Raw genomic sequence first — 26089 nt, forward strand, 5'->3', positions numbered from 1 at the left:
ATTATATGGGGGGGGGGGGGGGGAGCAGGAATAGTTAGTGAGGGGTAACCAGAGGTTTAGTTAATTGAGTTCAATATTTAGTTTAGGCATTTTCATGAACATAGTAATCTCAATCTTCTGCCAACATACTAGGTAAGTTTTGTACAGTGATCACTTCTAAAAGTGTAAAACTGAGTGTGGTGAATATTTAGGCACTGAATATTTAGATTACCTGGTTAAGTGTTGGAAAACTAGTTATGGTGTTTTTAAGTGATTTTCCGTGCTGAATTTCACGAATATTTCCTGTGGGTTGTTATCATGCCAGCCTTTGCAGATTTCATTTTGCTCCACGTTGTCATAGATTTGAGGCTGTGGAGGGTAGCAGAAAAACATCTGGACACAACGGTGGCGTAATTACGCCGGAATTTGGGTGATAGCCTCACCACACAGTGTTTTGGCTTCCCGTGTTACCATCATCTCTAACTTTTTGGGTTGCTACTTGGGACAAGCGTATTTCCATGTTCCATGATACCTTATAGAATATTCTAAACTCCCATTGCACAGGATAATATGAAGAAATGGGATGAACTGGGGTCAGATTTACTGAATACATTGTAGTTTTTTTTTTTTCCAGCTGACTCTATCTAAACGTAACACATTTATGTGTATACTTATGTTACATCAAATTTTCACCTGCACTCACCATTTGAACATATTATGAGCAATAGTATCACAATAATACATCAAGTGAAGAGTTATAACTTGTAAAAGCATTATCAAAAGAGGGCGAGGTTTCTACCTTGCAAGTGAATGGCTCGGCTTCGGGCACGGGTTTGAATTCCAGTGAGTCAAGTCGAGCAATGTTGTCTGTTATAATGCTGTCCCCTCTACCACTGGAGCAAAGTACTCTGTCCCTTGGATAGGACACAAAAGGGCATTCCCTTTCTTTGTGAGAAAGTCACAATCCCATATACATGAAAGATCCTGCTGTATGCATTTGTGAAGGGCAGGGTGCGTAGCCCGATGAAGTAACCTAAGTACATACAACTGGACCTCATGAAAGACTAACTAGTGCAGCCGAATATGAGCTATCCAGTCATCTTGTACAGATGGAAAATGAAAACAACAACAACAACAACTTCCTGGAGGGAAATGATATGAAATTATGAACATCTTCCTGGCTATATAAGCAAATACATTAGATGAATATTCATAGATACAATGTCAATTATAAGTTTATAAGGCTGCTGTTTGGGACTACTTCACTGTGGCGTACAGTATACGTTCCCCAGGTCAGTGACTTTTTGCTTGTTCTTGCTGTTTTCATAATCAGAATGTAGGCCTATAGATAGAATGCTGAAATGATGAAGAAGGATAGAAACTAGTAATGGCACGAAATTACACTTCCACGCATGGTGTCCTTCTGATCTCAATATCTTTTATCTTTAAACTCAGTTGCATTAATCAGAAGTCATGGGCAACTCTTTTTTTCCCAGATGTGTCGACAGAGTTGTCCAGTAAATATTGACTGGATAGATTGATTGGGATGCCACATGTCCCTCTCATTCATTTTAGAGGAAGGGGAAGGGGAGGGAGGGGGGTAAGTGAGGGTGGGGCCATTAGGAAGTTGGAGACAACAAGTCTGCTTTTGTCCTTGGTTTTCTCCATCACCGCATCACTCTGTTTGCATTTTGTGACACTTTCCTGTGCTGCCACGCGTGCATTATCTGTCCTATTCATATCTCTTTTATTTTTGTGTCTTTCTTCCACTCGCATTTGTGCAATCACTTGGACCAATCCATAAGGCATACCCACAATTCTGCCGGTTGCACTCACACTTTGAGTCATGGGTGCGGAATCTTTCTCACATGCCGCAGCCAGTACCCAGTCACTGTGCTAGACTCAAAGAGGTTAAAGATACAAAAGCACTTATAAAAAGTGCATTGTTGAACTCATGCTCTCTCCCGATCTTGGTCATTTAGAAGTGTCGTCATCATAATTTTGTATCTGATGTGGAAGGAATATCTTGTAACACGGATCGAGTGATTCTTCCAGCTCCAACATTATGCCATGTGAAACAGAGTTGTCTTTGTTGCAAGAAACAGGATACCTGGGAGTCTTCAGAGAGAACTCTAGCAACCATCATCATCTCCAGCTTTGATTTGACGCAGAAATCAGAGATATTGCTGCAGAATGCAGTGATTTATATGGTTTTGCTTCCTCTTTCTGTTCGGAAGACAAAGTGATATCATCATTCACGTCCCTGTGAATATGAGGTTATTTTCTTTCGCTGGAATTTCATCCTTGCTGCTGTCTTCTTTCATGGATTCCATTACAGAAATGGGAAGTATTTGGATGTATACAAGGTTCTAGATTCCATAGTCCAAAGCACTGGTGCTGACTGTTGCCTGCTCCATCTTTCACATCATCAGTTTTGCCTAACTTGATTGAAGAGCATCAACTTTATTCAGCAGCTTGGTGTTTAGCATTGTCTACATCATCTCTACCATCGTCATCATCATCATCATCATCATCATCATCATCTCTACCATCATCATCATCATCATCATGTCTACAACCAGGGAACCACATCATCAGAATACCATACTGCTGCTGTTGTAAACAGGATTATTTTCTGCTCCACACTGTGCACTTCTTTGTCCATTTAAGGAAGGATCCTGCTCTTACCATGTGGAGTCTCCCCCTCCTCCTTTGCAAGCATTCTGATATATCACATGGCAGACAAAGAAAGGAGAATTTAGCTCTCTAGTTCCCCCCCCCCTTTCCTCCAGGCTGGATGTTGCTGCTCGAGACAAAACAAATTGTACATGTCACTTTTCATCTTAGTACACCATCCATGGCATAACGATCTGATTGAAAAAACAATATCTCTTCATGTCCCCATGAAGAGTATGACTCGTCCCCAATCACCATCGGCATCGGATGCAATTTTTTTTGGGCCGAGTCAAGGCTTCCATGGCCTGGCTTGAGGGATACGCCAGCCATGCCACGGTGATGGTTGTGTGATTTGATTTCAGACAAATCTCCTGAGTTTGATCCCTTCCCGACTCCAGGGGTATCTCCCCTCCAATCATTTCTTGATTGTCTCCCCCTCCTCTCGCCCATCACCAGTCTGGGAGAGAGAAAGAGGGAATAGTGGAGCCTGCTGTATGCCTGTTTTCAATGCCAAGATTCCTCTTATATCTACAGTATTGGAGGGCCAGTCCCACTGGATGGTAGCTGTGATAATCATATCATCTGACCTCCTTGAGCAGCCATCTTTCTTTACTGTTGTCAAGATGATGAGAGTGAAATGAATGAGCTGTGGAATGAGAAACTGAAGTGTGTGAGTCCTCTATGATGTCCTGTCTTCAGCAGCATCTCTTTCATCCACAATTTCATCACTGATACTGGAGGACTCATCTGCCCATAATACTTTAGAAAATTAAACTAGACCTCTCATCTTGACCTTTTTGCCCATGTGGAGTGAGGTAATATTAAACTGATGATCCAGCTGAGATACTTCATGTTTCTGTTCTCATCTAACGTGGAATCGATGTACAGTATTTATTTTGATTTGGCATCACATTGGGACATTTCTTAGCCAGAGGAGCTACATATTCAGAGATTTGTGACATTTAGCATGGATATCTCTCATTGGGGAGAGTTACTTTAAGATCCAGAACTTGCTGCTGGTTGAACAGTTCACGCATCTCTTCACGTCATCATGAAGCATGCTCGCCCATCCTACGTGCGATATTACAGCGATGGTTTCTTTTCGTGAGTATTTGCTGAACTATCCTTATTATGCAAGATACTAGTAAACCAGATAATAGACTATGATACTATGCACCCATTCAGGTATTAATTATTATGACCTCGCATTTTCATTGTAAGGACAACTTTTGATTCTGTTCTGTCTAGAGATGATTCATTCACTTGTATGACATGTATAGCCTTTTTGATAAGATGATATTTTCACCTTTGTTCCTCACTTTGCTTCATCAGGGCAAGCCTGGTTTCTAAATCACCTTTAAAACATAAAACATGATTTATGTTGGTTCCTTTGTCCTTGGATGGTGAGGTTTCACTTCTTGTTCCTTCTTTTTTCAATAAGAGAGTGATAAAGCCCACTATAGCTCCCCATCATTTTTATCACAGAGACCTTGGCAGGTGCAGTAGTCATCACCATAACATTTTTCCCCAGGTTTTATCTTGCAGTGACTACTATCTTCCATAACCTCTCAGTACAGGAGTTGGGTGGTTATAGCATTGTTTGTGCTGTCCAGTGTGAGAATCTGATCATCATAGTATTCGCATTCACATGAACAAAATAGCTGGACAATGACTGCGATCCAAATCTCAAAATTATGTGCATCAGATCAGATGGACAGAAATATCCTGCTAATTGCTGATCGCGATAATCTGTTGACCAAACTGCACGTGCCCAAAATCTACCGGAATGGTGACCCCTGCCCTTGTATTTGTGCACTGTTCAACGATGCATGCTTTGAATGATGGGATTTTAAATCTTGAGATTTTTTGCTCCAGTGTTCTCATATTACATATTTGCTTTGTGAATTATCACGCTCTTTCTCAAATAATAACAATACTTCTGAAATAATCACAAGATTCTTCGGGATTTGAATTGCAGTGCTGATCGTGCTACTTAACCCGTTGAGGACGGTTTGATTTTGCTACAACACACAATTCCCAGTGACGCTTGCCCGAGTATACTCGGGACTCGTCCTCAACGGGTTAAAATTAATTATTGTGTTAACGGAGGTAAAAATCTCAAGGTTTGGATCACTTCGCCAATCTCAAGATTTGTATCCCACTACTTCTTGTCAGTGTGAATCCCACATATGTTATACCTCTTTTGGATTGATTTTATCCCATTGTTCTGTGTTTTACTCTAGAGGATTCAGTGGAGAGAATTCCCAATTGCTTTTGTCTTTGAATTTCTCCACATTCTTTCCTGATTCAAAGCCAAGGAGTCCTATAAAAATCATTGATATGAAAATATCAGCCCCTAGTATCAGCTAGCTTTAGAGTGCATTTCTCATAACAGCTAAAGTAATACACCCAGCTTGCACCCACCTCATTGCAGCATATAAGATTCCCTGATATTGTCTAAGTAGGAACAGTTTCATTCTGTTTCCATCACGCAGACAAGTACTCCAGCCCAAATGCACGCCGCCCTCTACAGACAAAATTGTTGTAACAGGATTCGTGCTGAGTACAAATGAGTCCGTTTCCTGGTAGCTCTAATGGTAAATACGTGGAGGTGTGTGTGTATTTATGGCATGAATGGCCTTGATGTGATGCTCAACAGATCCGCCTCACATCATACATGCCTCAGGACTGATGTAAATTTCTTTTTCACCTTTTTCATTGCCATATTTGTTGTTGTTTGGGTTTTTTAAACTCCCCTTTATATTTTCTGCAAAGTTTGTTCAGGTAACACAAAATCCTTGGTACAGAAAAGGTTTTCTTCCCCAAAAATATGCATCAACCAAATTTATGAGTTGATTGTCATTTGTGAAGGTAGGGTGGGGAATTGGTTATGAAAATAAAAACCAAGGGCAAGAAATGATTAAAGGAGAGTGAAAAGTTTTTCATCATATGTTTGCTAGTTTTGTCCATATGTTTGGTTTTACTTGAGTTAGTATTTGCTATTACTGAACATAGTAGACTTAACCATTTGAACCCTACTCTTTTGTTTCCATGATTACAATTTTTCAGATTTAACAGTTGCAGAATCTATAGCTGTCAGTATACTTCACAGAGAATGATTAGTAATTTTTGTTTTTAACTTTGCCTTTGATGAAATTATGTAGAATATGAGTGCATTTTACTCATCAGAATGAACAGTGCTTGTTTTATCTGTGCACACATTGAATAATTTGCATTGTACTTGGAATTAGGCCTTGGCACTTTGAATCACACTATAAAGAACAAATTCATGTTATATCCTTTCTGGCATGTTCTGAAAGATCAAGTTTCATTTCTAATTCAGGTGCCATTCTCATTATGTAAGGGAGTTAATTGTCTGTTGTGGAGTCTAATGTGTACCACAACAGTCTATGGGGATGACCCACAAGTACTTCACTGGCAGCTAGGTCACCACTAGACCCATACACTATTCTACTTGTACAGCAAGGTGCCTATATACCTATGTAGAATGCATAAATATATGACTCTTGAATAAGAGTTCAATGCACATAATAAAGAGAGTGGTATACCATTGCACCTTGGAAAGGACTGCTGGATGTGAGTAGCTATGGTTGAGGGTTGACAGACAAGCCACACTGTGGGGGCCAAGCTATTTCATGCAGGGAGAGACAGTTGTTTTATCGCTGTTTTTGTTTATGTGATTTAAATACTTCTGGGGTGTGATTGGTAGGTCAGGGGGAGTTCTGTAGTCTCCATTCTTAGTCCTGTTGTCTCTACTTGGTGTTCATAGTCCCATAAAGTGATTGCAGCTGCCCTGGATTTAGGCAGTGGCGGTGCCATCTAAAGACAGGAATATTTTCTACCCATTTTATGGAAGGATATAAAATCAAGCTCTTCCTCTTCTTGTCTTGTTTCTTTTCCTTCCTCTTTCTCTTCTGCTTCCTCTTCAATTCTTTCGTGTGTCTTCATTCTCTCTCTCGTTCTCTCATTCTTATGGTGACCACAGCCACGTGTCCTTCATGACAATCAAGGAAAAAATGGAAGGAAAATGAGAAATATGTAGTGATTACTCCTTGGCATAGTCAAAGGAACACTTGGATATCTCACAAGTTACTTCTTTAAAGGTTTGGTTTCTCTTCGTATGTTTAAAATCATTATATCTGAGTGTTTCTACGAGAGAGAAAAAAAAAGTTGACAAATGTTTTCTTTACAATTAGGTTCAGTGTGTACTACTGAATGTGGTATTCTAAATTGCGTATCCCTTCCTGCACATCCTGTTTTGCTTGTAGTTTTAATGTTTCTCCTGAAATTGTAGGAAAAATGAAACTATTTTTATATTGCTTTGATAACCTTGATACTTTTGAGATGTGGTAATTCCCCTTAGAGATATATGTGGTATTCCTTACCTTCACAGAAAATGAGAAAGAGAGAGAGAGAGAGAAAAAAAAACCCTTTCATGAACAGGAACAGAAAACTAGACCCCTCTTCCCTCCTCCCCCCCCCCCCAAAAAAAAAGGCAAGTGAAACTCTTCATGATCTCAAAACTGTTACATGTAGTCTTGCAATAGCTGCAATTTCCTGTCAGCATGGTTATTTGGATAAACATTTCCTTCTTCTTTTTTTTTACTCAGAAATACATGAATTAGTTCAAGATGTACAGTGGGTATTTATGTAGGGGACGGAAGTAAATGTAAGCATCAATAGAGCCAAATACACATTGCTGTGTTTGATTTGTTATAACGGAATACTAGAATAGTGATTGGGGAGTATTGTCTTCAATAGTGACCAGGAGTGACTGCTGTCATAAAACTTAGACCATCAGGATGTAGGCTGCCCCAGGCAAGGCAGGAAATGGGTCCCCATGGAGCAAGGACACCACTTTTCTGTCATTCCTAATGCATTCCACAATCACTGAGTGAGACACCACCATTGTGAATGTTTAGCCCTGCTTGATGGGGCACATTGAGAGGCAGTGGACAGGCATGGGTAGCTCTGAAGAGTCTGAAATATTAGACTAATCAAACTTGGCTGAAATCAGTGTGCAGAGGTCTCCCTCCCCTCCAACCAGGATGTCCACATGCCGTGAGAACCAAGAGGTAAGTTTACATGCAAGTCACTGCTATCACAGAACACTGTGGGGCAGTGTACGACAATTTGACTTCTTGCCAGCCAGACTCGCCTGATCGTGGGCCAAGTTACAATTGAGACACCACAGAGATTCATCAACATCCAGCGATCCTGAAGAGAGTTTCATACTCTTCACACTGATGCTGGATTGATTGGGTGGTACCATACAGCAAGTGGAAGTGGTGATACGTACTGCGTGAGGCCTTTACCCTCTGGTAGAAAACTGCTGTACCTTCCTACAAATCAGATTCTGGCTGTCCATGGTGTAGTACCCTAGCAGTGTGAAGGATACTGCCCCTGTTTAGATGGAGTAAGGGATACCATACCCGCATTAGCGGTCATCTTCCATTATCCAGCCTGCCTGAGTGACCACCACACCGTCGCTGTGGCTGTGCAAGTTTTGAGAAGCTCCATCTAGCAAACTCTCCAGTTTTGCCACTTTGGTTTGGCCTGCATCTCTGCGTGGCTGGAAAATGTTGAGCATTTAATAACATCTGATGTGTCACACAATCAGCTGGACTAGAGCAAAGTGGAATAGGTGGATTGTACGGACGTAGTCAGCCTGTGTGTGTATGTGTGTGTGTCTAATGTCAACAAAAACAGCCCCATGTGTCTGTCTGATTGGACATGGTGCACGCTGAAGCTTGGCTTGATTGAAGGAAAAGTGGTCAATGTATCAAAAGAGAGGACTGCAGCCGGGCGAGAGGGAGCGCTGCCGAGTACAGTCATCGGCAAATCATATGTAGGGGGAATTAAATAGTGGAGGAGCAAACACTTTTCTCAGTCTGCCAGAAAGCTGAGGGGCTGCCTGGTCACAAACTGCTCTCAGCTTCACAGTGAGGGTGGAGAAAAACATCTCGTCCCATGTTTGCAATGTGTAATGGCTCTGTGCTGGCCGAATTGGAAGGTTGACTGCCAGCCAGGGATTCGCAATGAGCACTCATGCATAAATATTTTTTTTTCTCCACGACCTGGAAACTTGGATGTGTACCCATCAGCCCTGTCTTCACTCGATTTGCCATCTCGCTTTACTAGCACCCGCTTCTTATTCTTTCCGCCAGACCTCCCATCTTTGATCGCTGATCAGCACCGAGAGAAGAGGAGAAAAAGAGATAGAGAGATAGGTGACTAGCTGTGAAGGTCATGAGTGAAGTACACACAGTAGAGATACTCCTCATCTGACTACAGTGTATGGATTCCATCAGCCGGATAGAATAATCTTTTTTTCGTGTTGTAGACAGAAAACAGAGAATGCTGGCAGAAAAGAAAACAGGAATGTGATATCTTTGAATGCCATATCTGTCAAAATCCTGTTTTTCTTACGACACAGGCAAGAATACCACCACCACGCCCTCCCTCTCACGTCTCCCACCCATGAAACTTGCCCATTATTATTTGCCTCTGTGATCACTCCAGGATGTGGAATCAGATTACGTGACAAGAGCCTGCCAGGAAGTTTTCCCCATTTTACCTCCCTCAAATACACCATTCCCAGCCCTTTATCGTCAGATTGAGGGATAATGCCACTCTGATCATTCGCGTGTCAGTCTCTCTCGCTCCCTGCATCCAACAGGTTATGTGTGTACACCTTTGGTTATGACTCGGGGACACACCAGGCATCTAGACACCTCGATCCCTCCCTCAGTGTTAGCTGCCACCCCAGCAGGAAGTGAATGCAGCTCATTTGAACAGGGAGCAGTGATATCATCTTATCTCTCTTATTGCCATTATCTGAGGATGTGAATCGAGGAGACAAATATTTGCTCGTGGTTTCTCATTCCTCCCTGGAGTTGATCCATCCTCATCAGCTGATCGAAGACGATATTTCCTCCTCCCCATCCCTGCCCTACCCCACTGACTGGCGGCCACTGGAGGGGCTTGCTACAAGCTGCTTTCTTCCCCTAGGTCCCCTTTCCATCCATATTATCTGCAGACTCCCTCTGGCTGAGGCAACGGATCTGTTGCGGATTAAACAATCTAAGCTGGATTATACCAAACTATTAGAGCGCCCAGAGGTATGAGGTATGTGTAATATTGATGTATCGCACCCACTGGTAATATAAAGCTTGTCAGATTTGGTCGGAGAGAGTGATGGGTCGTTTTGTAATCCATGACGTGATTACCTCCTCTAGGACATTCTCTAGTGAGTTACCCCAGGCACCTTTACCCCCATGATGAGCGCGATATGAGAGAGATCTGTCTGCAAGAATAATGACAGTGCAGCCAGCTAGCTATTGATAAACAGTTATGCTCCTGTCATCTCACTGTGTTGTTCAGAATGCAGTTAACTTGGTTCCAGTTCACTGGAAGATTCTTGCTTCTGCTTTTTTATTCAGGGTTGACAGCTTTGAGATTGTTCTATTCCATGTGATATTTTCCTTGTTTGAGCAGGTCTTTCTCATTCTATTTACTTTTATCTCATTGAGGCAATATTGTAATAAAAATGTTATACATTGTCTGTCATATTCTTTCAAATGAAAGTAATTGAAAAGTAATTTTACAAAACTTTACTTCTTCTAACTAGAATGTACTACAGACAAATATGCTGTCTAATCAGAATTATCAGCAGATGCATGGGAATGTATGGTGATACAGTGATGTAGAAATATTCAAGATAATACATCATGCCACTGACATCTAAGGCATTGTATCGACAAGCATTTTTGTGTGCATTTGACTTTTACGAATCTTGGCTCCTCGCAGTATACTGGAAAGTTTTATGCTCACAAAATGATTGGTTTTACAGTATTCAGCATAAATAGTTATTTTAGTGTTTTCTTGTCTTAAAAAACAATAGATCTGTTCTAAGGCTTTCAATATTTCATACCTTTATTGTGCTTTCTTGTCTTAAAAAAACGATAGATCTGTCTAAGGCTTTCAATATTTCATACCTTTAGAACAAAGGGAATTATTGTGACAACTTTTAAAACATCGTTACATAATCAAATCAAAGGTACAATATGTGAGTTTATTTTGGAAGTGTGTAAAAAAGCTTGCATTAAAAATATTTATTACTCTTGCCCTCTGCCTGATAAGCCGTGGCCTCAGGAATGTGCCACAAACAACAAAAAGTGAAAACCAAATGTGACCCGCTACAACAAAAGGATCAAAAAATCGGGGGAGGACAATTTTCAGAAAATGGCATGACATTATTCCCTTACTCTTCTACTTAAATTTCATATATACCACAACCCATAAAAGTACTTGGTTGCGGAGATATTGATGATTTTATAAGCGCATGTCAAGTGGTTGAGGAAATCAGAGTTTCGGGAAAAGCACCTTCGAAGTTCTCATTCCGACGCTATCATGATCAGGGGGAGGCGAGACAGTTTTCACCGCTTGACAATAGAAGGCATGCTCCTAGCAACCTCCGCGATGTTCATTAAAGCTTAGCGCAAGCGGTGTACGCACGACCAATCACTAATCGGGATGACACGCACTGACCAATAAGATCGCTCCCTCGTTGCTAGGGGCGGAGTCTAGCTGCGGCACTACATCCTAATCTTCGGACACGTTTCTGTTAGGTTGAAAGTCGGAAAATCATGGCCCAGAAAAACGCTGATTTCTTCCCATTCCTTTAATCATTTAGCTTCAAAATTTGGGCAGATGATAGACAAAACATTAGAATACAAAATTATGCCAAAAACAGAAATCCGATTGTTTTGACCAATTTTGATGATGTGACTTCAAACTCAATTTTCTCGGCTCAGCCGTCAGCGACTTTAGGATCCTTTTGTTGTAGCAGGTCACAAATGATTTTAATTGATAGGATTGTTGAATGGGGTTGCCATTTTAAGAGGTAGTCTTCACAGCACTTTGCTGGAATTTATAATAAAAGCTCCTCCCATCAAGTCATGTTTCTGTTACAATATAGTGCATGTGAACATTAACAAAGTCTCCTATTTTGCCAAATCAAACAAGCTATATATTGGGTCAACCACAGCTGTAGCTTGATGTGCCTTGCCAGTCACTCCAACAGACTGAGATTGAAAAGAAAACGAATCGGCCACAAATTATAAGAATAACAAGGGCAGTTACTCTCCATTATTTGTGCACATCAGTCGTGGAATTGTATTCTGTCGTGCCCATAGTCAAGGTATTTGTGTCATGGTTACCGCTGAATTTGTAACTCCTGTAGACTGCTTTGAAGAAGGTGTGCTTCAAGTTCTGCTGGAGCTCATATTTACTTTTCTAACTGTTCCATGTCAAATGCTTTGATGCACTGAGTGTTCCTACCCAGGTGGGCCTATTGATCCTTCAAGGCTTTGTTGACTTTTGGGTATAGGAAAGTTTGCTCTTCCACACCAAATTTCTTCTTTCAAGTGATTCACTTCATGAAGCTCGAAAGACAGCAGCAAACATGAACACACCTTCCCACATGCCACAGTCATGGCTTGCCCTAATACATCTGGATATCAGTTGAATCAAGATTAAATCTCGCCCCCTCAGTTCTTTGTCAAAAAGAATAAATCAGCACATTATTTTTTCTTTCGTTTTTTTAAGAGAGTATATTGAACGGTATGAAATCAGTGGAACTAAGTTGCATATTTCTGTTTAAGTTTAAACTTGCGTATGCAGGTCTTTTTTTAAAGGGATTATTAGCAAGAATGGTGCATTATTAGTAGAATTGTAAAAATGCATTGGAAGCTCTCCTTAAAAACAAAATAAAACAAGTGAACAAATAATTGGTATATGGTTCTAAGAAATGTTAGTAATTGGGATTACAAACTCAAGCAGAGTTAGAAACAAATAGAGAGTTTAAAGGCATTGTTTACCATTGGGAGCAGTATTTGATGCATAGATGTGCAGGTTAGTAGTATCACAAAACATCCTGCGATATTATACAAATGATGCACAGGATAGAGTGTGTTAGTGTAGGCGTGGTGCACTCGAGGGTATTTACAATTGTGAAACATGCACGAGGCGAAGCCGAGTGCATGTTGCACTACATTGTAAATACCCGAGAGTGAGCTACGCCTCCACTAACGCCACAAAATAATCCTGTGCATCATTTGTTTTATAAAATGGGTCGAAAATTCGAAAACTAACATCATTTTTCAGCGTTTTTCACGTACCTTTGTGGGTCAAGACATCCGAAGATGTTCGTCCCAAACATTTACGCACGTCGCACTCGCGGAAGTCCCGCACATACAGTATAAGTATGATGGGGGCTTGGGTTTCCGGACACTTAAGTTCCCGCTTGAAAACTTACTTATTTTACATAGAATATATGCACCCTTTACCTTAAAGACTTGATATAGACTCCTCATATAGGCCTACTAGACAACATACTCTGAAAACGGCGTGAGAATTAACCTGCTAAATCGTTGGATTTGCTCTTCAAAGTGACTCCATGTACGCGTCCGGTCCCATAACGCTTGGTCTACTGTACTGTACAAAGTGTACGTATATTGTAGAGTATACGTACGTACGTACGCCACACATGTTATGCACAAGGGAAGACAGGCCGGCCGGCCGGCCGGCAGCCCAAACTAGAAGTTGTTTACAGGATTGACAGCGCGTATGCATGCAATTCATCAAAGGAGCCGCCGCGCGCACAGACGATCGGCAATCTACCATAGGATTACAGGCAGTGCAATTGTACTGAAGTAAAGGAAGGAGGTGTGTCTCATTTCAGCGCATCCTATTGGCTACATTCTTGAACCCATTTTATAAAAGAATTTTGCAATAAAGCCTAGAATATAAGGAGATATCACTATTTTTCTCAGTAGACCGTAACTATGGACGGGTTTAGTCTAGAAAAAAATTCATTAATAACTATTGTTCACATTTTGTATATTTAACAATGCTTAACATTGATTAACATTTTTACATTGGTTGTTTCTATCCCTAACTCACATTTTAGAACAATTTTGAAGCACTAATGCTGGGTTTTTGTTTATCTGCAAATAGTAAATAATGCCTTTAACTGCTATTCTTGTAAATGCAGTATAGCCGTCTGGTTTGTGTGGTTTTTGAACTATGATGACGTGATAAGTTGTTCATTAGACCCCTTCGTAATAAGATTTCTCAGAAGTCTGGGAATGCCTGTGATCACAGTTTTTTATAGGTTTCTAATCCTGTCTGAAGCATGATGTCAGTGACCCAATGATATGCCGCGGCAATATTTTATTAGTTTACCAAATGCTCCATTGAACCTGAATTAGGTATTGGCACTTTCAATGCAGTATGAATAAGTTGCCAGTAAATAATTTGCAGCATTTTGTGATTGAAATTAGTTGTTCATAGTATTGGGGGGGGGGGGGGGGGGGAGGGGGAATTGAATTTGAAACACTGCACTTATCAATACAAGCCACATGATCATGATCTATTTTTGTTCTCAACATACATGGAAGCAATAAGTCTGATTTTGTACTGTCAATGTTTCTAATTCTGTTAAATCAACCACAGTTGTGCAGATTCAGCTTCTGACTCAGTGATACAATTTCAAATAATAATTCAACCACAAGTATTCCGAGCACAGTTTGTTTGGATTGTGAGTCATTTTGAAAAAGAGTGTCTCACCAATACGACTGATATTGATTCAAAAAAGGCTGTAAGGTTGAATTATTTGTGATGTGAGAGGTGGTTCCAGGGAACCCCAAAGGGTGCCACACACACAGGAAGACTTGTTTGTGATCATATTTTTGAATTTACAATGCTAAATGGGTGTAGAGTTACGGCATGCTCGGACACTACAAGGACTCTTTTCGCTTACACCTACATGTTATACAAACATCATTCCATGCGACAGCTGTGTCTGAAGCTCCCTGTGGCCTGTGAATAGAAAACACACAACTCTTGACATGATTACTTGAGTTCTTGTTGGAAGGTATATATAAGAAAAGAACTGCAAGCAAATAATACAAGGTCAAGCTTAGCTTCACTTCTCAATCATATCCATGCAAAAGCATACAATAGAATAAAATCATGCAAAACATAATTTGTCGAGGTTACCTAGAATGATTCTAGTTTCTGTCAGACTTTAAAAAAAAAATAACTTATTTGGCGTGAAATTTGTTTCTAAAACACATTCATAAACATATCCTTCTGTAAGTCCCAAATCCTTCTTTGTTACTGACTGACATGTGCAATGGAGGCATTGGTGTGTACTCCAGTGTTGTGCATGCCCATGAAGAGCTTACTCCAGCATGTTCTGAATGCTCTGTGGATTATCAAGGGATTAGGTCTCTTGTATGCTCTTTTGCCCACTAATACCAACCAGAACTATATTACTTCCTTATTACTGCAACAACTGTGTTTTTCTTTCCCTACAAGTCTTTTTATAGGTAGATGACCTTGAAACAAGTACAGTGACCACACCACTGTTTTTGTCAACATGTAGATTGGTGACAACTATTATCTTTGAAACTGTACTTAAGATTGAATTGTGATTTGGAAATCAGTGTATGCCATAAGAAATGGTGCCAAAGTCGCAACAGCGTAATATATTTCTTAGATATTTTTTCTTAAGTTACTTCAGAACAGTAGCCTAAATGTGAACCCAATGATTTCTTCATTTGGTAGAAGAGCTTAAAATAAACAAAGTTGTGAAATCCAAAGTTTGTTTTACTCTATACATGGATGATTGGGGTTCAATTATAATTTTCATACCCAACATTTGTAACAAACTGATGGCTAATTTCAAAAACATTTCTTCTGACAATATCAGCTCATAGACAAACATGCCCCTAAAATATGTGTATGGCATTTCAAAAGGTAGACTTAGGTGAGAGGTATTTGAGTCATTTCTTTTTCTTTTTCCACTGAATAAAACAATAAATGGCCGTACTGTAGGAATAAATGAAAGTTGCTACTTACACTTTGTGAGCCCAGCTATTATACTAGAGATTTTTGCCCATGCAGTTTTGCATGAAGTAAAGACATTCACTGCTTTCTTTTGAAGTAGTCACCATGTGAGCAACGTGTGAATTTTAATTATAACCCTCTCAAGCCACTAAAATATGAACTGTCATAGCATTGCACACAGACAGGTTTTCAATAGGAAAGACAGGGTTAAACAAGTAGGCTACTATTAGGCTGTGAATGTCCTGTCGGGGCGGTTGCCTCTCAATTTCACACTACGCACATCTGATTTGGGCTCCAGCATTCAGAGGGTTTCCGCACTGAAAGTGGTGTTTATAATGCCGCCAATATAAGAGTGTTATGTGACACAGTTTCTGGTGCTGAATGCATGTCTGTGCTAGGAGCTCGCATCCAGAAAAAAAAAAATGCCAAGAAGGAAAAAAAACTATCAAGATTGAGGAAAAGAAAGTGGAAGAGAATCTGGTTGGCATGCGTTGCTGAAAGTCCATGCTTGGAAATGTTTACATTTGTGTTAATGGGCTTTCACAGAAAGAGGAAGGAGAGATGTGATTACTCCCAAGAAAAAAAAGGAAAACATGGCTCCACATTCTTAACTCCCAACTGTGTTTGTGTGGGCCAGTTTAGATTTCATGGCAAATATTTTTCTTTTAATGTCTTCCCTTATTTCGCATTTGACCATGGATTTATCTTAATTGTATGATATGTCAAATACATCACATAGACATAAAAAAAGCTCTTGTGATTCCTTTGAATATCCAATCTAGTCGTTGCTATGGAATAAGATGATGAGATGAACACATTGGAGCCAGGTGCATTATGGAGATACTGTGTAGGAAATAACTTATATCTTATTTAAGATGGGTTGAAATATTTTGAATTGCAGCAAGAGGGAATGGCGTGAAATCAGAAATAAAGAAAATAGCAAGCTGACAGGGGTCGCACTCAACTTTTTTTTTAACTAGCCAGGCGGACTACTTAGAATCAATTTTGACACTGAAGCAATATTTTGGCTAGCCAGACGGACTAGTAACTTCAGAATTTTATGATTTCTAGCTAGTCCGACGTGATTTTGGGTGGCCAATGGCCATCGGACCATCGCCAATTTCGAACCGTGCTTCAAGTGAAGTCCAAGATCACAATTGCTTCCAACATTAAGTGTAAATGATGGAGAAATTGCTTGTTGCTGACTGTAGCAATATGTGCATACCTTGAGAGGTTCAAACTCCTGAGGTCATGATCACAAGTTTGTATGAACACTGCTAAAATGTATACATATCCCTCATATACTTGAAGGTGTAGAATACATAATGCATACTGTGAAAATACACAACAGCAACCTGCTGTCTAGCAACCAGGAGATCGTAGGTTCAGAGCCCACCAGAGTATGTATGCCCATGATTGTTATCATGGCTATAATATACAATACCGATCCTCAAAACATTGAATAACTGGTGTGTAATTGCCCTACCTCAATGTAGGGCAATGTGACAAATCAGTTGAAATAAAAGCAACTCAAAACGAGAGTTATTAATATGAGTGGATATGCAGTACTTACTGAGCCTATGAGGGAGTAGAAAGATCACTGGCTATCATGCAAAAGCTCAGTAGTCTGGTGGATGCAATATCTGTCTAACAATCAGGAGATCGTGGGTTCAAATCCCACCTGCGAATATATGGGTGTGATTTTTATCATGGTGCAAATTGAATGACTGATTGATTGGTGTGTATTTACACTAATGAAGGGCAGTTTGTCAATCAGTTGTAATGAAAATAAAAATGTTACAGAAGAATTTCGAATAGATATTCTATACTCGCTGCTCTTGAATTACAACCATTACATGCTATGGGCGGAAGCATGGTAATCTAGTGGATAAATGATTCCTGTCAGTTCATCAGTCAAATACAAAAACAAACAAAAAAGTCATTAATATTAATGAATATTTCCTGTATATTTTATACTTTGTATGTTGAGTTGAATATTGAGTTAATCATGTTTTTTTTTATCCCTCTCTTCCTTTTCTGTTCTATTCTGACTGTGTCTGTGGATGCCTCGCCTCTGGTTTACATCACATGCAACCTACAGGTAAGTCGCTCTTTTAACTTGCATGCATGGTGGTATTTTATCATCTCTTACGTTACCTTTGGGAAAATGAAATGTCTGAAAGCAATATTTACTTACACCAGGATTTATACAGGAACATTGTGCTACCTGCACTGACAAGTATATAGGGTTTTGTTGTGTTTTTTTTTTTCATAAAACACGATGTAATTTTGATATACTGTTTGATAGTATACTTCAGATCTTAAACCTTGTAAACTGTATGATTATGCAAAAGCTCTTTGAGTTACCGGCCACAATGATTGTTATGATTGGTGTGCTTTTTGATTCCTGTTATTACATTGTTAATATCATAGTGCTGGTATTCAGAATTGCACATTGAGAGAGAAGTGTGTTTTGGGTATTTTTCTGTTTACAAATGGTTGAACAGCAGTATGCTTTTACCGGTAGTTCATTTAGTTGGCATTACTTGTGGCAATTACTTTATTATTTTTTTCCATCATTACTCAATGACAGATTCATTGTAGTTTAAAAAGATAAAAGATATTATTTTAAAGGAATTAAGATAATTATAATATATTGCTGTAAATTGAGAGCTAACATCGTACCAATATCTTCTAGAGGTCAGTGAAAGAAAACAAATGATAATAGTGAAAGGCAAAATTCATAGTGCATTCAATTCTTACTCATTATTGAATTATTAACACAGTACATTAGTGGGTTACATTATCAAATTACCGTCAAATGTCCTGAGGGGCCCCATATTCCTTGTGGCATATTTATCATGTGACATTGCGGACAATTTACCGCTCCAAAACTTTTCAGATGGAATATTGAAAATGGCATGATGGCATTGTGGTAGTAATCAGTTGAACACCTTATTAGATTTATGAGCTTTTTGTAGCATGTATTATCTCACTTAAAATTCAATAGCCAGTGAAATCCTAAGCAGTTCTACATTTCTGACTGCTGCTGATATTTTGTATCAGATTTCTTTCTGAGAAATATGAATCTTTCCTTGGAGATGAGATTTGGATCAGGCGTCCCTTGTTTTTGGATTTAGGCAAAAAAAAACAACAACCAAAAAACAACAGCAACAACAACAACTATGATATGAATTTCTAAAGCTCCTACAGCCTATTCCTGTAATCCTCGACTGCTGCCTAGATGATTCTCCTTTTATCCTGAACTGCTACATGTGACAGGGAGCAGATGGAATTACTGTGAAGATGATGAAATTGGTGCCATCTTTATTTGTAGTCTATTTTACATCTGATTAGGATATAACCAAACGAACTTGTGCTGAATAAAAGTATGATTGTGCATTATTGCACGGATGCAACAAACTAGAAAGTAAAGGCAATATTCTTGGAGTGATATTTGTTGAGGGAGCGATCAAGCAAATAAATATTGCTGACGACGCATGTCGGCATTGTGCAGTGGGGGGGGGGCAGGGTCAGTAAGACACGCAGAAAGAAAACATTGGTAGTGCGTGCTGTGGAAAGACAATATTTGATTTGATTTACCTACGCTCTGTTGATGTAGGGCAGAAATAATGCAAAAACTTACAGCTTGGTGATGTGGAAAATGTAGGGGACAAGCCAGAGACATGTTTTTGTGTGGTGTTCAGTCCTTTTTCCCCTCGCATTAGTCATGATTTGTCAAGAAGCATACACTCAGCAAGTCAAGAAATGATCAGGTTTTGTGGATCAGTTGAGTTAGTTAATAGTTTTTACCACCCACTACAATGTTTAATCTTGCTAAGTCACACTTCATAACAGACAAAGATACACGTGTATGTCAATCTATGGTCTGATGACTGTTCTGCCTTATCCCCACACTTCATATGCATTCCTAAAGATCAGCATTGACATAGAAATAAAGTATTAACATCCTTTGTGCCCATGCACTTAGCTTAAAGGTCCTGTTTACCTTTTGGAGCAGTGATTTTAAAAATTTTCAAGATATCACATTTGATGCATATATGTGCAAGTCTGTTGTATCACAAAACATCCTGCCATATACAGTTAAACTCGGATACCTCGACGTCGGATAAGCCGAATATCACTTACCTCGGGGGCAAAATGAAAGTCCCGATTGTTCCTATGGAGTTGCCGTGTATTAAAATTCACGTAGCTCGAAAAAGATAACTCGAAGTTCGGTTACCTCGAAGGGAAATCTAATGTCCCGATCTTAATTAACTTATTGTTTTTCCCAGCATGTTGCTCGAATCGAAATTGCAAACATCACTCAGCATCTCCGATTAAGCGCGCGTGGACAGCGAAGACATGTCCAAATGTTTTCACACTCGATTGTAAATATTCTGAAACCAGAACAATCGCGCGCCCAAGAAGAAATACCCGATACACAGCTGACAAGGAAAATCCCCAACACCTACCAACACACGTATATGGTATGCACATAGCACCCGTGCCAATGGAGTGCTTTTATACGATAGCACTACGCGCTGCCTCATCATTTGCTTTTCTTTAACCACTGTGTTTTGATTTTTGATTGAGACAGTCATACCGTGCGCGTAGATTTCTCAACCGTCGGGGCGCACCTGCTTACGTTGACAGTTATATCTTTGCCATTAATCACGCTCCACTGTCAAAACATCAATCTCCCTCGTAGTGCCTTTTCTTAAACTATTTTTTTTTTGCCTTTCACGAAGTTTACTTCCCCGAGAACGCAAGCACAGAAACTTTTTTTTTCCAGCAATGCGATTATGAAAATCTGGAAGTATAGGCCGATCACAATGAAGAATAGAATACACAGGGCTCCGCACTAAGTTTTATCGGGCCACCAATATCATTGATTTTTATTTTCTGGTGGTCGAAAGTAAAATCTGGTGACCAAAAAAAAAAAATCAGGAAAAACATTAGAAAAATAAATCGGTCCTACTAAATATAGACAAATTAATATTAAGCATTATTGAAGTGATACAGATGCCCATGTCTAAAACAAATGAATAGAAAATTCAATCATCTTACTCTGTGTTTAAAGATTTGACAAATAGGTGTAGACATTATTATAAAAGTTGATGCCCATATATTGAGGAGGTCAAAACTTACGTTTGAAATGAGAAAATGGGAGGATTTGCTGACATTTGTTGGCATCCGACATTTGTTTTAGCATTGTAAAAAGCCGAAAGTTACCGTTATTCATTTTTAAATGTAAAAGCAAACAACCGACATTCATTTTAGAATCTTACGGAGCTGAATACTATCCTAATCCATTTCCAAACGTGAAAGCAAACATCCGCTATTTGTTTTAGCATCTAACTGAGCGGATTAATACCATTAATCATTTCCAAATGATAAAGCAACAATCTGTTATTTATTTTTGCATCGTACGGAGCAGAATATTACCGTTATTCATTTCAGACATCCGACATTTATTTCATTATCGAACGGAGCCGAATGTTACTGCTGTCCACTTCCGAAAGTGAAATGAATCATCTGACAATTATTTTATCATCGCACGGAGCCGAATGTTACTGTTTTTCATTTTTGAACGTCAAGGCAGACATCAGACATTTTGGACCATGAAACGTATAGCTGATTGTTAGTGATATTTATTTCGAAATGTACCGTAGCAAATATCCAATATTTTTTTATCATCGTATGGGGCAGAATGTTACTGCTGTTCACTTCCAAATATGCCAAACGTAAAAGCAATCATTCGACATGTATTTTAGCATCTTCCGGAGCTGAATGCTATTGACATTTACTTTCGAACGTAAAAGCACACATCCGGCATTTATTTTATCAGCGTACGGAGTTGAATATTATTGTTATTCACTCAGAACATCAAAGCAAACATTCAACATTTATTTTAGCATCTTTTGGAGCTAAATGTTATTGCAATTTAGTTTCGAGCGTAAAAGCAACCATCAAGCATTTATTTCATCATTGTCAGGAGTTGAATATTATTGTTACTCTTTTCCGAACGTCAAAGCAAACATCAAACATTAATTTTACCATTAAACGCAGCTGAATGTTACTGTTATTCATTTCGAAATTTAAAAGCAAACATCATACAGTTATTTTAGCATCATATGGACATGATGGAGCAGAGTATTACTGCTATTTTCTTCCGAACATAAAAACGATCATCTGACATCTATTTTAGCATCTTCCGGAGCCGAATGCTATTGCTATTTACTTTCGAAAGTATAAGGAAACATCCGACATTTATTTAACCATCGTACGGAGTTGAATGTTATTGTTTTTCATTTCCGAACGTCATAGCAAAAATTCGACATTTATTTCAGCGTCTTCCGGAGCTGAATGTTATCCTTATTCATTTCCGAACGCAAAACCAAATATCTAACATTAGTTTTAGCACCATACGGAGCTGAGTCTTATCGTTATTCGTTTCCAAAAGTATGAGCAAACATCCGACATTTATTTTAGTATCATACCGAGTCGAATATTACCGTCATTCATTTCCACAATTAAACGCAAACCTCTGACCTTTATTTTAGCATCTTACGTAGCCGATTGTTACCGCTGTTCATTTTCAAAAGTAAAGGCAAACATCCGACTTTTTTCTTTTTTTGGTGGCGCGATCGGGCCACCAAAATCTTTATTTCTGAAATTTTGATTTCATTTCCAATTTTCACTCAATTCATTCATATAAAAGTTGATTCAATTCAAATTGACAAGCATGCAAATAATCAATAGGCACTATAACAGACACCATGTTGAACATCGATAAACGTCGAACATCGATAAACATTGGATAAGTCGAAGAAAATTTGACGTACGCGTACCTCGAAATTCGCGTACGTCGAACCATTTTCTTCAGTCCCGACGAATTCGAGGTATCCGAGTTTGACTGTATAATTTTCACAACAAAGCCTAAAATATAAGGAGATATCAGTATTTTTCTCAATAAACCATAACTGTAGACGGTTTAGTCTGGAAACATTTTGTTATAACTATTGTTCACATTTTGTGTATTTAACAATACTTAACATCAGTTATAAGGATTCAAATTTTTTCAGTGGTTGTCTTAATTTCTATCCCTAACTCATATCTTAAAGCACTAATGCTGGGTTTTTGTTTCATGTGCAAATGGTAAATTATGCCTTTAATTTGCCAAGCTATTTCAACAGCATTCAGTAAGCCATCCAAACTTGGCTTAGCAGTAAAGTTCACATGTCCACTCAGGTGTAGCAATGTGCCTCAGTCCAACAGGAAGGCCATGGTGACACAATAAGGATTAGGAGGATTAAGTAATTCATTGGCAATTAGCTTTCAGACATTTATGCCAATCAGCAGAGAAAGCATGCCAGGGTGTGTGCCAACCGTTGAACAAAACATACAGTACAGGTTTTGAGCTAATGCTGAAAATAGGCCAACTCTTTTTGGCCATGAAAAGCTGATAGTATTGTGCCAAGTTGTGACACGACATAATATTGTTTTAACCTCTTTATTGTTTGGTGACTTTTCTACCGTTTATGCTAATGTATGGTTTGGCAATTGTAGCCTCATTTCCAATAGAGATACATTTGTTGCATTAAATCAGAGGGTAAAACTGCTCAGCCATTTGCATTGTAGTTTACCCTCTGTAATGTAACCTCTTACACATTTCCCTTGATTTAGCCTCCTGCTGCAAGAAATCTATTATGACTTTGATGTCATGTGATTCTGAGATATGTCATAAATGCTAATAGATGATTTTCTTTTATAATCTTCTAACATGAATGCTGAAGAGTATTGATCGGCAAAAGCATTCTACGAACCCAGAGATACTGTTATATCATTGTGCGGGCAATCTTTATGGTAAGACATGTATTGATGACAGTCTCTTGAGTGTGGCTTTCTCCTTGGGTTTTATTGGAAAGGGGGACGTGTAGGGGAATAAAAGGAAAAGAAGGTACAAGGAGAAATAGCTTGTACACAGGGTGGATTTTATATAGTATTTTAGCAGGTTATAGGTCTATATACTTGAATGTGAAAGGCAATTATGTCAATTATAACACGTGAAGGTGAAACAGCCTCAAAATTTATCGCTAGAAACTGTTCAAATGTAAGTGTTTGATTTTTGTGTTCTACTGAATGAAGCCACCATCTCCCCCACTCCCTTCCCCCAGGAGTTTAGGTCTGAGCAGCACTGGGTTGCAACAAATGCTGGCATAAAACATCTCCACTCTAATGGGCAGTGAAGCAAGGTTAATACAAAGCTTTCTAGCTCCCAATATTCACCCAAGGAGTTCCATTGATTTCATGTCTGATGCAGATGTCTGTCATCAAAGGAGTAACCCTGTCAGTGGTGATGGCTGGAGTCTCCGCCGGCCACGCAGGGGGTCTTCCTCTCTCTCTCTCTCTCTCTCTCTCTCTACTTGTTTCCCAGGGTTGATCATGTGACCAAAGACTAGGTCAAGTGTGTTAACTTGTATTGCCATCACCCTAGAGCAAGGTGGAAAAACTGTGTGCATTTCAGCCAGAGGCACACCAAAATGTATGCATCTCACCCCCGTTTATAACCTTTGGATATCACAAGCCTCCTATGTTCCCTTCAACTACCCATTAAGTGGGACAGGTTGTAAGCAAGCAAAGCCACCATGTGTGGATTGTGTGCAGCTTTCACCAGTTTCAATTATTAATGCGTCTGGCTACGGCTAGCCAGTCATTATGGAAGCTAAATTCATTGATCGCTAGAATGGCTAAAAATTGGAAGTGGTCAGCTCATGTTGCTGGAAGGGGAAAATGTTATTCTCAAACTCCCTGAGTATACCCCACCCCCCCCCCCCCCAAAAAAAAAAAAAATGATGAAACAGAACTAAACAAAAACAAGAAGGATCGGTTTAAAAGTTCTGGGAATTTCTTAATTTAGACAAGTTGCAGCACTATTTGTAGTGTGTTCTTTGAACTCCTTTTCTTTTAAAAGCAGGGTTCTGTCGTAATGTGGGCCCCATTTCACAAGAAGTTGATATGGTAGCAACTCTTGCTGGAATGGCAAATATCATGGTAATGACAAGAATTCAGCTTCCTGGTTAGCTGTTGCTATGGGAAGCTGCCATTCCAGCGAGAGTTGCTATCCTAATATGTTTTATGAAATGGAGCCCTGGACTTTGTCTCTGGGATATTTAGTTCTTGACTTGCTGTCAGCTCCATGGCAGGGTTCATAGTAGTCATTTAGAATTTCTTTTTAAGAATGGTAAAGAAAAGTATCCTGTAGCATCTTACTGAGGGGAAGATTGTTAATATTTCCATACATTTCCGGTAGAAATATTTATATGCAATTTCCTTGTGGGATGATAAATGGTCTTAAACTGAATGTAGCCCTTGATAACTCTTGTCAGGATAAAGTGTTAGATAGAAGGAATGTATAACGCTCGTTCTCATCTTCCATGTTGTAGAGTGTACATGCCATGACTTGCTCTTTGATTCAGTCTCTTACCATGAGCTACGTCTGCCTGCATCACTGGTGCATAAATCATGACGTTTATTTGGACAGATCTGGGCTAATTTCAAAGCATGCATGCAGGCCCAGTCTGGCTGCCCCATTGGGTGTAGAAGAATTAGGAAGACAGCAAGAGATGGAAGAGGAGAGAGGAGGGAAGATTTCACATGACACCACCCACATGCAATAGCTCATCTCGTCCACCGTAGACTATGTGTGAAGCCAGACAGGGCTAGATTCCATATAGGGAGGAGAATACACAAGGGTATGACAGCAAATTGAACCAAGAAATGAGGACAAGTTTTGCTTGACCTATCTTTTCAAAGTCTTGTTAAGATACCAGGAATAGGATGACCTTTTTTTTATCCCTCCCTCTCTCTCTCTCTCAGAGAAAGATAGAATACTCATCGGGTTTTCTTGCACTCACCTTGGAATGAATCTGTTCCATTTAACCCATTGCATCTGAACTTTAGTGGGTCCCATCAACATTCTACAGGAGTTTAAGAATCTCCAAGAGATTAAGAATCTCCAAGAGAATGGACAGAAGTGCTTGTCTGTATTAAAGAAGATAAATCAGAGAGAGTTATTGTCTCTCTGGATAGAGGGATCTTGTACTGCAACAGATAATTGCATATGGAATTCTACTCGCAGAGAGCATGCTGTATGTGCCATATATTTAGCGAGTTGGGACTCAAAAGACAATTTTGCGACTAGTTGAATTCACAATTGAGAGCCACAGCGACAGCATGAGACGTAAGTTCAATCATTCATTTATTCATTAAATTATTTTATTTTAGCATGGTGCAAGCTTAGCCAGCACTGTTCTACAGCATGTCTGTGCAAGGATTATTCCTTATCAGTGGAACATTAGTGATTCCCCACCCCCTTGTAGTCGGTACACAAGCATATTTGTGTTACAGGGGGCAAAATTATGTAGGGAATTGTTAATTTCATATTTCATCTGTAACAGTCATCTCATGAAATTTAGAAGAAAAAAAAAACCAA

General features: G+C 39.3%; 1 protein-coding gene across 4 annotated transcripts in view; it reads left to right on the forward strand.

The window, feature by feature from the left end:
* The window catches only part of LOC139711089 (rap1 GTPase-activating protein 1-like), a 295166-nt gene that overhangs the window by 152257 nt on the left and 116820 nt on the right, over window positions 1-26089 (forward strand). The window contains exon 1 of one of the 4 annotated variants that reach the window (XM_071623035.1): window positions 9334-9804. The exons of the other annotated variants lie outside the window; for them this stretch is intronic. Within the exon in view, the coding sequence (XP_071479136.1) occupies window positions 9800-9804 (5 nt within the window). The 5' untranslated portion in view covers window positions 9334-9799. Of the gene's footprint in view, window positions 1-9333; window positions 9805-26089 lie in introns of those variants that run through there. 4 annotated transcript variants of the gene reach the window in all.

The sequence above is a fragment of the Diadema antillarum genome, unplaced genomic scaffold, assembly GCF_040938485.1.
Source record: "Diadema antillarum isolate AM-2024a unplaced genomic scaffold, OU_Dant_1.0 scf00000039, whole genome shotgun sequence".
Classification (NCBI taxonomy): domain Eukaryota; kingdom Metazoa; phylum Echinodermata; class Echinoidea; order Diadematoida; family Diadematidae; genus Diadema; species Diadema antillarum.